The sequence below is a fragment of the Perca fluviatilis genome, chromosome 3 (assembly GCF_010015445.1).
Source record: "Perca fluviatilis chromosome 3, GENO_Pfluv_1.0, whole genome shotgun sequence".
Classification (NCBI taxonomy): Eukaryota; Metazoa; Chordata; class Actinopteri; order Perciformes; family Percidae; genus Perca; species Perca fluviatilis.
This window is the reverse complement of record NC_053114.1, coordinates 42,367,377-42,382,073: the sequence shown is the minus strand read 5'-3', so window position 1 is coordinate 42,382,073 and position 14,697 is coordinate 42,367,377. Positions and strand designations below refer to the sequence as shown.

At 41.1% G+C, this 14,697-nt stretch overlaps 1 protein-coding gene across 1 annotated transcript; it reads right to left on the bottom strand.

The window, feature by feature from the left end:
* Positions 1–2,313: 2,313 nt before the first annotated feature.
* si:ch211-112g6.4 (SH2 domain-containing protein 7) lies at positions 2,314–14,697 on the bottom strand. The gene is made up of 6 exons (XM_039795221.1): positions 14,295–14,697; positions 12,650–12,739; positions 12,386–12,551; positions 8,906–9,148; positions 5,792–6,481; positions 2,314–3,142 (listed from the first exon to the last, which is right to left on the bottom strand). The coding sequence occupies exons 1-6, from the start codon at positions 14,447–14,449 to the stop codon at positions 3,098–3,100; spliced, it is 1,389 nt and encodes a 462-aa protein (XP_039651155.1). The 5' UTR covers positions 14,450–14,697; the 3' UTR covers positions 2,314–3,097.

Sequence of the window (14,697 nt, the reverse complement as noted above, 5' to 3'; positions counted from 1 at the left end):
GCAGCGTAATACCGTCACATAAAGTGAACTCTGACACCTGGTGGTCAGGAGAGGGAACTACTCAACCAAAAATCAAAAAAAATGTTGTGACTGTTCTATTATAAATTAAATCATAATGTTATTATCAATATTATATTCAATGTTTTATAGTGTATAATTTGATTCATATTTAATTAGATATAATTATTACTCATGTATTAAATTAACCCTTGTGTTGTCTTCATGCCAACCATGCACTTGTTGTCCTCTCAGGTCAAAATAGAAAATTAACACTTTTTTTTTTCAATGTTTTTGTCCATTTTTTTTGACACTTTCTTTAAAATATTTTATGTCGGGTTTTTTGATACTTTTTTCAATGTTTTTGTCCCTGTTTTTGACACTTTTTTCAATGTTTTTTGTCACTTTTTTCTCTCCCTTTTTTCAAAGTTTTTGTGCCTTTTTTTTGACAGTTGACGCTTTTGTCCACTACCACTAGTACTGTATACGCGCCACTCACCAATTATTACCACTACTCTTACACTTATTTTTGTAATTCATGGTCAATAAACCTCTTTTAAAGGAAATTATACCACATTTTTGAGTCAAAAAAGCTGAAAAAGCAATTTATTTTGACTAATATTAGAGTAATGTACGTTGATGGATAATCACAGACTGGTGTATGTCAAAGTTTAGTCCGAATACTGTTTAGAAACCGTTTACATTTTTTTCAAATGCTATAAAATTGAAAAAAACACTGAAAATGTAATGAAAGTATAGTGATCATAAGTTGTACTTGCGAAGAGCATTGTAGGGAACCATCCGTATTATTTTTGGGTAATTTGGTTAAAAAGAAACCCATATTTCTGATATAGACATTTTGATAACGGGTCAAATTTGACCCGAGGACAACATGAGGGTTAAAAGCAGGGTTTTACTTTTGGAGTTGGCTGAGCTGGAGCTCATTTTGAACTATTTACCTATGATTATTTCCATTATTCATCTGCCAATTATTTTCTCTATTAATCGATTGGTTGGTTGGTTGGTTGGTTGGTTGGTTGGTAAAAATAGTGAGAAATTGCATCACAACTACTCAGAGCCCAAAGCTGTGACTCCTTCACAATTCGACCCATGAGTTAGAATCTCACAGACAAACTCTACGAGCAGTAGCAACAATTATGCAATTACTTATTTGTAACCAAAGTTTCTCTAAAGAACAAAGAAGGGAAATTGAATACAGGGCAAAAAACAAGTGAATGAATAAAATTAAGAAAATGAGACAAAATATAGAAAATGCAGAAAATTAGAACTACGAGGTAGAGCAAATCATTTCGGCGTACACAGCAATTAGACTGCACAATGAAAAAACTGAAACTATCTTTGGTATTTTAACTGCATTGTTTCACAATTATGCAACTCTCTGGCACTTTAATTTCTCTTTTTATTGCTGTGAATATTGCACTTTGGATAATATTTTCATTGTAGGTTTCTTGAGGTTATGAATTGCTTATTGCTTGTCAGACCTTCATATTGTCTTATGTATGTGTTGTATACTGCAGGGATCTTCAACAGGGGGTCCGGGACTCCTAGTAGGGTCCTCAGAGTCAATGCAGGGGGGCCTCCAAGTAGTCACTTAGATCCACAGATGCACTTCATCCTGAGGATTCACTCTGCCACATGTATGAATAATATTAAAGTGCTCATATTATGCTCATTTTCAGCTTCATACTTGTTTTTAAAGGTTATATCAGAATAGGTTTACATGGTTTAATTTTCCAAAAACACCATATTTTTGGTGCACTGCACATTGCTGCAGCTCCTCTTTTCACCCTGTGTGACATCTCACTTCTGTTCCATCTCTGTTGGGAGTCGCACATGCGCAATAGCTAGGTAAGGACTACTAGCCAGTCAGAAGCATTATAACGTGTGTTCCAAAGTGACCATGTTTGTCTCTGAAGTAAAGGCTGGACTACAATAGAGCTGTTTGGAGCAGTTGGTGAACAGTGTTTTCTGTTGGAGATGGTAAGTCCCTTTGGGGGGGACTTTGGGCTTTTTCACTTTATGAACCTATAACATGCACAAAAAAGATATATAACACAATAAAGGAAAGGGAAAAAGCCAAAAAGCATAATATGAGCACTTGGCAACATGATTTATAAAATCATGCCAACAATTATTAGGCTATTTGAATAGCTTAGTATTCTATGCAAAAAAGGTATAAAGGCTTTAGCTGCCCTACAAGTTATTGTAGGACCAGTTTAATATGCAGTGAATGAATACTGACACAAACTTTAAAGTAAGTAATATTGCTTTTAAAATAAAATGAATTAGTCTAAAGATGTTTTAAAAGGTTTAATGACAAAATAAACAAATGATGAAATACTGAACAACATGCTATAACTAAAATAATACTATTACTACTTCTACTGGGTCATTCCTGTTATGCAGCAAGTTCCTGTCTCCATGAATGACTTCCTCATACATTTCCTTACAGTGTGTGAAATGTTTACAACAAATGGCTTAAATCATAGATTAAGGTCCCCTTTATAACATAAACACAGAAGAATGCACTTTTTCTTAGAACTTTACTGAGCTTTTTTTGGGTACATGTGCTTGATTTTACCACGCCTCCCAGCACAATGTTATTAAGAACTGTAAGCCATAAAATTACAAAATACTAAAATATTTTATAGGCCATGTTAAACTCTCTGATCTTATGGAATATATAAGGAAGAACTAGATTTTTTCTTATTTACCATTACCATCATTTCCTGTATGTCCCTGAAGTCATTTTCTTCCCTGTTAGTTAGTTTCTCACCTTCCAAAAATGTCTACAATTCCATAAAGACCAATTTCAGGAAGTGAATAATAATCCAAATAATAGAAAGAATGGTCTTAATCTAGTTTATTACAAAGCATTTTAAATGTAAACGAAAACTACAGAATATACATAATGATAACTGCTGCTGGATTTGTATGTAAAATAGTATTTTTTTGCAGTGTTTAAACATCTGGATTCTACATGACTTTCTTAATAAAATGGTCTCATAAAAGGGATTTATTTGTAATACTCATTTCATTTTTGCCTCAATTTACAAAATAAACAGTCGCTGAGTCCTTTTTATTTCTTCTTGTAATCGGGAAGGAAGTTCTTCCATTTCATGTTCTGCAAACAGAAAAAAGGACAGCGAGTTAAATGATATATTGTTGCTCTCGATGACATCAACAACTCTGATTATTCTTTCTGAGTAGGTTGTTCTCATGAACCATTCGTTCATATAACTACGAAAAGTAAAGCACTGTAATTTGTATGCATTCCATGTATTTATAGCTGTATGCACCCAACAGATTCTTACTCCCATCGAGTAAAATACGGACACTTGGTCAGGTGCCTTTAGCATTGTTATAGACAGTCATAGTCAGATCTAAACACGCTTTATCTTAAACGCGCTTGGTCGAGACTATTGGCGTCACTTTCGACGCAGTTAGGTTAAGTGATATTTGGTGGGTGGGCTTATAAAAGGTACGTGACACGGGGGACAAGAATGGGACAGTTGGGTTTAAGAAAAGAAGAACGGACGGTTGGGTTTAAGAAAAGAAGAACGGACGGTTGGGTTTAGGAAAAGAAGAATGGACGGTTGGGTTTAGGAAAAGAAGAACGGACGGTTGGGTTTAGGAAAAGAAGAACGGACGGTTGGGTTTAGGAAAAGAAGAACGGACGGTTGGGTTTAGGAAAAGAAGAACGGACGGTTGGGTTTAGGAAAAGAAGAACGGACGGTTGCGTTTAGGTAAAGAAGAACGGACGGTTGCGTTTAGGTAAAGAAGAACGGACGGTTGGGTTTAGGTAAAGAAGAACGGACGGTTGGGTTTAGGTAAAGAAGAACGGACGGTTGGGTTTAGGTAAAGAAGAACGGACGGTTGCGTTTAGGAAAAGAAGAACGGACGGTTGCGTTTAGGAAAAGAAGAACGGACGGTTGGGTTTAGGAAAAGAAGAACGGACGGTTGGGTTTAGGAAAAGAAGAACGGACGGTTGGGTTTAGGTAAAGAAGAAGGGACGGTTGGGTTTAGGAAAAGAAGAACGGACGGTTGGGTTTAGGTAAAGAAGAACGGACGGTTGGGTTTAGGAAAAGAAGAACGGAACAGTTGGGTTTAGGAAAAGAAGAAGGGACGGTTGGGTTTAGGAAAAGAAGAAGGGACGGTTGGGTTTAGGAAAAGAAGAACGGACGGTTGGGTTTAGGTAAAGAAGAACGGACGGTTGGGTTTAGGAAAAGAAGAACGGAACAGTTGGGTTTAGGAAAAGAAGAAGGGACGGTTGGGTTTAGGAAAAGAAGAAGGGACGGTTGGGTTTAGGAAAAGAAGAACGGACGTTTGGGTTTAGGTAAAGAAGAAGGGACGGTTGGGTTTAGGAAAAGAAGAAGGGACGGTTGGGTTTAGGTAAAGAAGAAGGGACGGTTGGGTTTAGGAAAAGAAGAATGGACGGTTGGGTTTAGGAAAAGAAGAATGGACGGTTGGGTTTAGGAAAAGAAGAAGGGACGGTTGGGTTTAGGTAAAGAAGAACGGACGGTTGGGTTTAGGAAAAGAAGAACGGACGGTTGGGTTTAGGAAAAGAAGAACGGACGGTTGGGTTTAGGTAAAGAAGAACGGACGGTTGGGTTTAGGTAAAGAAGAATGGACGGTTGGGTTTAGGTAAAGAAGAATGGACGGTTGGGTTTAGGTAAAGAAGAATGGACGGTTGGGTTTAGGTAAAGAAGAACGGACGGTTGGGTTTAGGTAAAGAAGAACGGACGGTTGTGTTTAGGAAATGTGACACGCAGGACACGATCCCCGGTCTCCTGGGTGAAAGGATTTTCGCCCTTTCATACTATCCGCTACCACAGTCGTTCTTAGTGCTACGTCCTCTTCAAACCCCGTGTAGCTGCTGCTCTCCCCGGTATGTTCTACAAACACGCTGAAAGGCGCTTTTTTTTGTCGCTTTTGACGGTGACAGCCACTGTCCAAACGTCCGTATTTTACGAGTTCAGAGTGAGAACGGGTTGATGTACCACATTGACTGCTGCTTTATAAGAACACTGCGGACCGCGTTGGGAGGTGGTCGGGGTGGATGTTTGGGTCATAAAACACAGCGCTTTCAAGGGAGCGGAGTTTGCTTCCTGGCCCAAACAAAAAACTTTCACCTAGGAAACATGTTCGTTCCTCAGGAGTGTTTAATCCAAACCGTGATTTATATTTTTGTTAAAGAAGGAAACTTATACTTTTAGAATTGCAATACATGAAAATCGCAAAACAAATCCAGTCGGAACCCATATATCGTAAAAGAATCGAATCAGGACAAAAGCATATCGTCCCACCCCTATAAGGCGTTCCATTTGTACTCGGAAGTCGGATTTTCTGAGGTCAAAGTGGGAAACCCGCCCACTGACCTCGGCTTTCCGAGCTCAGCACAACATGGATGCCCCGTGCATCAACAGTTGTGAAAGCTGTAGTAACATACAGTTATTAGCACTTCTGTGTTATTTGTGTCTCAGTCGTACACACAGTCCTATCCAACTTCTATTTGTTCTTCTACATGTTGCTACGCTGTTTGTATGCACAATAACAGCGTAATGCGTTGTTAACTACAGGTATTGCCAACAATGGCTAACCTGGCTAGAGCTAACCCACAATGAAAAATCCGATTGTATGGAACGCATTCAATGACGCCATTCCCAGCTCCGGCTTCCGAGTTCCGAGGTCAATGGAACGCACTACTAGTATGCATACATTTCTGTACTATATCGTACCCGTTCATGAGAATGCGTTTCAGGTTCCGACTTACATTTTTCCCCCAGGTTGATTTGGACTTCTTGGTCTTCACATCCTCCAGCGACTCGTACATGTTGCCCTGGACGACCGCAGCCTCCCCGGGGATCTGCTCATAGGTGTCATCGGGCAGCCCAGCGGGTGTCGGTCTCTGGGGAACCTCGGCATACATGCCGTCCCCCCGCTGAACTGAACTCCCTCCAGGCGCATCCGCAGTGTGGTACAGTGGGTTGGACTTCAACATTTCCACGTCGCCACCCTGCTGTTCTGACCAGGAGCTGCTCGGCCGCGGACTGTCCCTGGGGTCGTGGAGGGAGTAGGTGTGACAGGTGACCCTCTTCGGAGGAGTGGGAGAATAAGATGTTGATGTTTTGAAAGCGGGACTACCGAGCTGGTTCGAGTACTCGTCATCCTCCTCTTCCTCCATGTTGCTGTTGTTGAGTCTTGGGAGAGATTTGCTTCTGCTCTCCATCTGAGTCGGCTCAGAGTATGTGATCCCCGGTGGACAAAGATCACCTGGGTAGCTCGTGTCAGTGGTGTTAAATGAGTCCCTGTCAGACATTAGCGCTGGGTTTGTGTTTCCTCTGAGTCTCTGCGATCTGTTTGGGTCGGTCTGGGTTTCACTCGGATGCGAAGTTGTCTCGGGCAAAGACCCACTCAGGGAGAAGCCCAGAGGAATGCCTCTCTTTGGTACTGGAGGAATAACCTGAAAGACAGGATACCAGAACAGTGAGAATATGGATGACAAAAGCAATCTCTCCTCATGGTCCATTTGTAGCAATCGTATCACATGATCTTCCTCAGCAGATAGATCACGTTCTGCATTTTAAAGGATGTTCTTATTGTGAACAACCAAAAACACCAACGCTCAGTACTTTTTGACTTCCCTACACAGTCGTCGTTCTCAGCTCCAAGCCCATTGGTGACTACTGAAAAACCTTGGTTAGTTAATTTGTGCAACTGTGTGACTTTGTGATATTGTGTGACTTTGGTGTTTCAAAGGGTTAGGATTCACACAATATCACAAACTATCTAGGAGGCAGCGGACAACGGTAGACCAGTAACTCCCGTGTTCTGCAAGGTAAGGTTTTTTTCAAAGGAGTGTGGTGGCTTTGAAGAGAGCAGAGATAACGGCTTCAGTTCCCCGTCGGAAAGGGCAAAAATGACAGCAAGGTGAAGCGCTGAAAATATTCGAAATATAGCGTGCACTTAAACTGATATAGATGTTTTTAGGTGTTTAAAATGTGTTTAGGACATAACTTAACTTCTGTGTAGGTACTCCTGCCTGCTTCTCCAAACTGTAGATGGCGCGACGACCGCCATCTACTGTAGCTAACACAGTAGTCGTTCCACTTCCGATATTGCTCAGTGCTGCTGGAAATTCCTCCGGGTATCTGTCTTTTCGGCCGGATGTCCGTTACATTCCGCTTTGGCTTTGGTTGGTATTTTAAACTCTAGTGGGTTTGAGAGGACTATGGTTAACTGCTCCTCAGATCTCTGCAGGGTAAATCCAGACAGCTAGCTAGACTATCTGTCCAATCTGAGTTTTCTGTTGCATGACTAAAACAACTTTTTAAGGTGGCTCTGTCTGACGCCTAGCGCCGCCCAAGACAATTGTGATTGGTTTAACGAAATGCCAATTAACCAGAGCACATTTTTTCTCCCATCCTGGAAAGCCAGACCCTCCTCCGCAGCGCTGTGGAGGAAGGTCTGGCAATGCGAGACTAATAACACACTTACTATGGAGAAGTAGCTCATACAACCACACAAACATCTGAACTCTCCCTTTAACACACTATTTTGGGTATGACTGCTCTACTCAGAGTATTCATGTTACTATTTTATTTGACTGTAATGCACAATAAAAAAAAAGTCATACTAAAATCAAATCAGGTTGATTTGTTTTAGTAATCATCTGGCAGGACTCAGTGTTTCCTGTTTTTAATGCAAATGACAAAAAATATAATCTCTCCCATATGACGCCAGCTGACCACTGAACACTTAGATAAAAATCTATATTTAGAACTCACATGGAATCTTTAACCTTTTTATTGATCTATTTATTCAGTTGGGTCTGGTGTGTGTGGTTTGGATGGGACTCTCTTTGTATCTTTTTGAAGTCAATGTATGAAGAGTTTCATAAACCCTCAAATCAAATCTGCAAGTGTTGTTTAGACTTTGAGTGAAGACAATATTAAGTAAGTAAAATCTAAAATGCAGAACCTTTATTTGTAAGAGAGTAGATTCTACAGTGTTGTATTATGGGTGTTCTAGTACTCGAGATTGGTCTTGGTCTCGAGAACACTTTTAAAGGTCTCGGTTTCGTCTCGGAATTGACTGCATTTTAACTCTTGTCTCGTGTGATTTTTCTATGCAAGTGTGGATCTTTTAGATCAATTCGAGGAGTGGTTAGCATTTTCCACGTTTTATCGTGTCATGCAGTGGGGGACTCGTATTTGTGTTGGTCTTGTCTTGGCCTCGACACTCACTGGTCTTAGTGATGACTTGGTCTCAGTTTAGGTGGTCTCAGTCTATATCGACGACGCTTCATTATGGGATTGTTCAGATGCACGCGGATGTCCCTCATTTCGGACGGATGTCCGTCACCTTCCTCTTTCTTTGTGTTGGCGTTCTAACTTCCGGTGGGTTTCTGAGGACTATGGTTAACTGCTCCACAGATCTCTGCAGGGTAAATCCAGACAGCTAGCTAGACTATCTGTCCAATCGGAGTTTTCTGTTGCACGACTAAAACAACATTTGAACGTACACATGTTCCTCCAAAACAAGTTCCTTCCCAAGACTATTTTGCAGCGGCACCGTTGCTGGGTCCGGCAGTTAGCCCCATCCAAGATGATTGTGATTGGTTTAAAGAAATGCCAATAAACCAGAGCACGTTTTTCTCTCATCCCGGGATGCTGTGTGGACTCACCAGACCCCCGATTACTACTTTTACTTATTTAAGGAAAAGATCTGAGTACTTCTTCCACCTCTGCCAAAGTGTCAGGCATTCCTACACCTTAGACTAAATACAACCTTTTGATGAAGAACAGAATTATAAGTGTCTCCGTGTGAAGCAGAATTCTCAACCAGACATGCATGCATAATTGATTAGTTCTCATTTCCGTCATACCTGTGAGAGGGACACTGCGTCTACAGACACTGCTCCTGTCAGCTTTCTGCTTTTGGATTTAGCTGGCAGTGCAGGTGGCTGAGCTGCAGGAGAGTCATTTTGCTGCTGAATCCTTTGATTGTTGCCAGGGGCGCTGTGATGATCATCTTTTTGGTCCCAGAGAGTCCGCAGAGCTTGGACACTCACCCCAGACTTCTGTTTGGCGTTGTAATTCACCACATCATACAGCTCACCTGTGTTTACCTGAAAAGAACCACCGGAGTTATTGTCTCTTTACACAAGTTAGACATGCAAATGATGAAGGCACCAGTCAAATTAAACCAGTGGTGCTGCATGGCTCTCAGATTGTTGAAGTGGAGCAAAACAGTGTATTTTGTTTTATGTCTGATTTAACCTGTTAAAAATGTAACCTACTGTCATTAAAATGACAGAACTGTGTTACATTAGAGCACATGTGTCAAACTCAAGGCCCGCGGGCCGAACCCGACCCCTTGCAGATTTTGATCCGGCCCGCATATCAATTTAGGTTCACAATAAATGTTGGCTTGTGCGCCAAATCAAAGAGACGTGAAAATGTTTTTCTTGATTTGCTAAATTCTATGATGGCTTAGGAACTTTTTTTTTGCTGACTTTTGATGGGCTTTATGTCGAGAACAATGCGACAAAAGTGTCCAAAAAAGTGTCAAAAGTGTCCAAAAAAGTGTCAAAAATGTCCAAAAACATCGTCAAAAGTGAAAAAAAGGAACAAGAATGATGAAAAAAGTGCTAAAAACGTAAAAAAAAAAACAACAAATAAAAAAAATAAAAAAACCTGACTAAAACATCGGAGAAAGTTACAAAAAAAGACGAAAAAAGCAACATACAGTAAGAAGATATTTTACTTTTTCAATTAAATAAAAGCATGTCAATAAACTCTACATGTCTGGCCCTTGATGAACTTGAGTTTGACACTTACCATACAAACTGTACGACGATATAGGTCGTTTGTTTCTACCCTCTGATAGGCCTATCACCCATAGGGTAATATAAATTAGCAACCCTAGTGGTAAACCAGAGAGTGTAATGGTTGTGGTGTTAAACACCGTAAAGGTCACAGTTTGGTTTTGGCACAAAAACTAATTAGTTTAATTTTGTGGTTTGGGCTAAAATCAGAGACTACTTTACTTAACCAGTTATGCACGGGATGCAGAACGTGACTAAACTCTGTTTGTTTCCGTAAAGTAAAAAATAAAACTTGACTCGAACGTTCCTGGGTGAAAGTCCTGTGTTTTTTTACCCATCCACAACAAGAATATATTATAACCTTACTTCCTGCTTTGCTCCCGTCATAACTACTACAGCCACTAGAAGGTGGCGTCACTTTAAACGTAAATATGAGTCGTAATTGCTGCTTGAACAAAGAACTTATTTAGGCATTTTTTCGGGGAAGGACAGTCTCTAGGGTTAACAAACTTTTGAAATGCAATCAAGCGCTGTGTTTCAGGCAACAAAAGCAGCTACGAAATGATCTGCCATACAAAAGAACAGACATGTGCCTCTTCAATTATTTCATGGCAACAGATTAAAAAGCCATTTTTCAAAATCCTTTTGTAAGCATCGTCTCTACTCTTTGTTGCAAGAGACTACAGCCATGCTAGCAGACTCTTGCTAGCCTCACATACTAGCTTTTGAAGCTGTTCTTAGACACAGAGGTGCTTTTAAAGCTAATGCTAGCGTCACCATGCTAACATGCTCACATTCAATGGCAATGTACGGCTGGTGGAATAACAAGCATTGTCTTGAGTGGCTGCGATTGTTTTCCGGCGGGTACTCTGTTGAAGTTTAAAGTGCCCATATTATGAAAAAAACACTTTTTCTGGGATTTGGGGTGTTCTTTTGTGTCTCTGGTGCTTACACACACACACAAACTTTGAAAAAAATCCATCCATGCTGTTTTGAGTGAGATACGGTTTCTGAATGTGTCCTGCTTTCAGTCTCCTAGTGAGCTGTTCAAAATCGGCTGTGACGTCACAGTCCGAAATGAGCTGGCTAACCACAACCGTTAGCTCGTTAGCATGCTAACCGTTAGCATCCTAACGCTAGCATGCTACGTCGTTCTCAATAGCAAAGCACTGCTACAACACACACAAGTTCACCATAATCTACAAAAGAACTACTTACATGTGCCCTCATTTAGAAGTCTCCCAGCTAATCCTGCCTTGGAACTGACTGAAGTTGGAGAAACAGGCTTTCTTTTACTGTCTCTAGAGTTAGCTAGCTGACATGCTCTACATCTGAGCTACTGAGCATGTGCGAGTGCAATCAAAGATAGTACAGAAGAAGAAGATGAAAAGAGGTCTCACTCTGTAGCTAAAACAGAAACCAGGTGAAAAGAGGATCTGCAGCAGTGAGAGAGATGGAACAGAAGTGAGATGTCTCACTCTGTAGCTAAAACAGAGAGCTCAACACACAGGGTGAAAAGAGGAGATGCAGCAATGTGCAGTACAACAACAAATATGGTGTTTTTTGAAAATTAAACCATGTAAACCTATTCTGGTACAACCTTAAAATACAGTTATGAACCTGAAAATGAGCATAATATGGGCGCTTTAAAACTATTGGATCTGCCCAGAGCCACTCTGGATCTGCCATAACCAATCGCTAACGTTTGGTCGTGACGTCGGCTTAGCATCGCTAGCGTTCACCTTAGCCAACTCTTTCACCACTAACTCAAACTTAAAAAAAATCTAAAATCAAACTTTTCCTGAACCCCGTGGGGAGGAGGGCCACCACATCATGGCCACCAACACAACTCAGCAAAGATAGTTCTTGCTTGGGCTTTAACTTCTGGATATTCGGCAGCGTTGCCACAACGGACCGAATGGCTTCGCTCGCATCTTTCTCCGCCGCCATTACGGAACTACAACTCAAACTAGCACACAACCTCAACGTCATCGTTCTCAGCCACTCCCTCTGTTCGCTGATTGGACAGGCAAAGATTTGTGGAGAAAACCAGTGAATATACCGCAAACCCAGACGACTTACTGAAGGAAAATGAAAATTGAGCGGAAGTACGTAGGAGGGCGGAGCCAGGCTACTGCAAGGTTTCCATGCGTGACAAATTTTTCGGGTGATGGATACAGAAAAACGCATACGGAAATTTCGGACTCAGTGTGCAAGGACCTTCAGGGTGCAAGGATCTTAAAGCTATAGTGCGTAATTTCTGTCTCCCCCATGTGAAAAGTGTGATTCATTCAGTCATTCTAAGTGATGACAACAAAACTGTCGGCGCGTCCACATGATACCAAGCCTTCCGCACCGCACTCGAGTTTCTGGACGCCACAATCTTCTGAACATAGCCATACTGAGAAACACAGAGAGAGTTGTGTGGAGCTTTGTAGCAACTCATTTGGCAATGGCTTGAATGTAACGGACGTTCATCAATATCAAAAAGTTACGGACTAAAGTGTTAACACTTGCAACAAACAGGCCCCTCCTCACCTCATAACAACTGGAGGTCAGGTATTCTCCAAAGGGCTGGATGGGGCTGACTTTGTAATGCTCTATCAGCTCTGTGAGACTGCTGTATGTCTGACAGTCTCCTGATATGACGAACTGTCCATCTGGATTCTGGGTGATGACAAAATGGCGACACCTGTCGAGACCCCTTTTAGAGAGAAAAAAAAAAAGCACGACCAGTGAGATGATTTACAAAGGCAGTAAAGAGGCAACTGGACAATGTTTATCAGACTTGATTTGCCTCACTTGTAGGACAGGATGTAGCCGATGGCTTTGTCACTGAGGCGAATGAGGAAACAGCCCAGAGCCTTATCTCTCAGTAGATCTTCGGTGTCCCTGAGGCCGAGACCGAGACAGGAGCAATTAGATTCAAAAATGACGCTGCTGCCGTGTCATGAAACCTCTGTTTTCTCTGACTGGACAAAGATCTACTGATGCTACATTCATTTCTGTTACACCCAGGGTCATCGATCCTGTCAAATAAATGGATTTTTCACTCTGCAAACAGCCTTTATACATCTGTTTCCTTAAAGCAAGACTATGCCACTTTTATAATAAAAAAAAAATATGCCCTGAAACATTAAATCAATCAAAAGTTGAAATGTCTTGCTTTAATGCAAATCTAATGTTAAGTTATAAAAACCTTTTTTGAGATGGAGATAAGATACTTTACTTTTACTCCACTACATTTCCCCCTCAGCATCTTAGTCACTCGTTACTACAAAATAAAATCGGAACAAATTTGGAAATACACTGGAAAATAAGCAGGTTTGCTCCTAAATTGCCAAGATAATGCACGCTCCATTCCAGTCGGTGAACTAATACCTGTTTGTTGCCAAGCGGGAAAAAAACAACAACCAAAGGCCAAAACTAAAGAAGGAGAGGAGAAAGCATAACAACTGATAGTGTCATGGAAGCACCTGGTGCATGCTCTGCCGCCATGGTAACAGACGATGACCCAACCCCCGCCGACGGTGATGATGAAGATAACGTTACACACCTTTGGCCATAAAGTTCACAATCAAATTTTTTTTTTACTTTAACTTTAACTTTTAATACTTAAGAACATTTAATATCAGAAAATTACTTTTGATACATCAGTACAGTAAATATTAGATACTTTAAGACGTTTACTTTCAAGTAAAAATTGCTTTTAAGTACTTTATACAAGACTGCATTGATGTGTGTGTAAGTAGCATTTTACTGTTGGATCTTGTCGAGGTCGATCTACTTTATATACTGTTGGGTAGTTTAATCCATAGCAGTACATTATACACTGTAGTTTAACTAGTAACTAAAGCTCACAAATGAATGTAATGGACAAAAAACCCCACAATGGGCATACATCTCTTTGAATTATAATGGAGTAGAAGTAGAAAGTTGCATGAAATAGAAATACTCGATTAAAGGACCTCATATTTGTACTTAAGTACAGTATTAAAATAAATGTACAGCTAGTACTGTAGCAATACAGCCCTGCAACTGACAGATAAACAGACGTGGGAAAAACATAATCTACAATATCCTGCTGAAATCTATTCAAATACATTTAAATAAAATGCCCCCAACCTGGCTGTCAGGCTCGATGGTGTTTTAAGCCCCCACCGTGGACTTCAAGGCAGCGATGCAACCGTTGACTTCAAGGCACCTAACCCTAACTTCACTCCTGACACACATTTACGTTTTAACCCAAACCCTAACCCTAGTGCCTTCCATACAGCGCTGCCTGGAAGATGATGTTGGGGGCTTAAAACACCAAACACCGCCTGTCAGAGCCTACACAGACAAAACAAGTGCAACTTCTGTTTTAAAATCTTAAACTTCCACAAGAAAACTCCAACTTCTCTTCCCTCTGTCACCACAGATTCTATAGTTGGGACTCTTTGCTTACTTTCGTGCAGCAAAACCTTGAAACCAGTCTGGGAAGTTTCCGTTAGGGCTCAGGATGAGCAGTGCCTGAGTCTCGGTGAACCACTTGAGCACCAGCTCCTTCAGGCCTCCCTCTGAAGACTCCATGTGCAGGTCGACACCCGACATCTTCTCCATCCTCGCAGATTTGTCAGGAGCTGACAGAGCCGGGGCTGCACCCACTATCCGCTTACATAACTCTCTACAGGAAGACCAGGTGCCTCATTTGACTATTTCTGTTGGCTGTCTCTCTCATCTGAGTAGTGGTATTGTTTCAGTTTATCTACCAAAGACTTCTTTCATTGGGTTGCCGATTTCATTTTACTATCTGTGTTCCTTGTCCCAGGTTGAACTTTAACAGCTTGATCACATAGTAATTAATATTT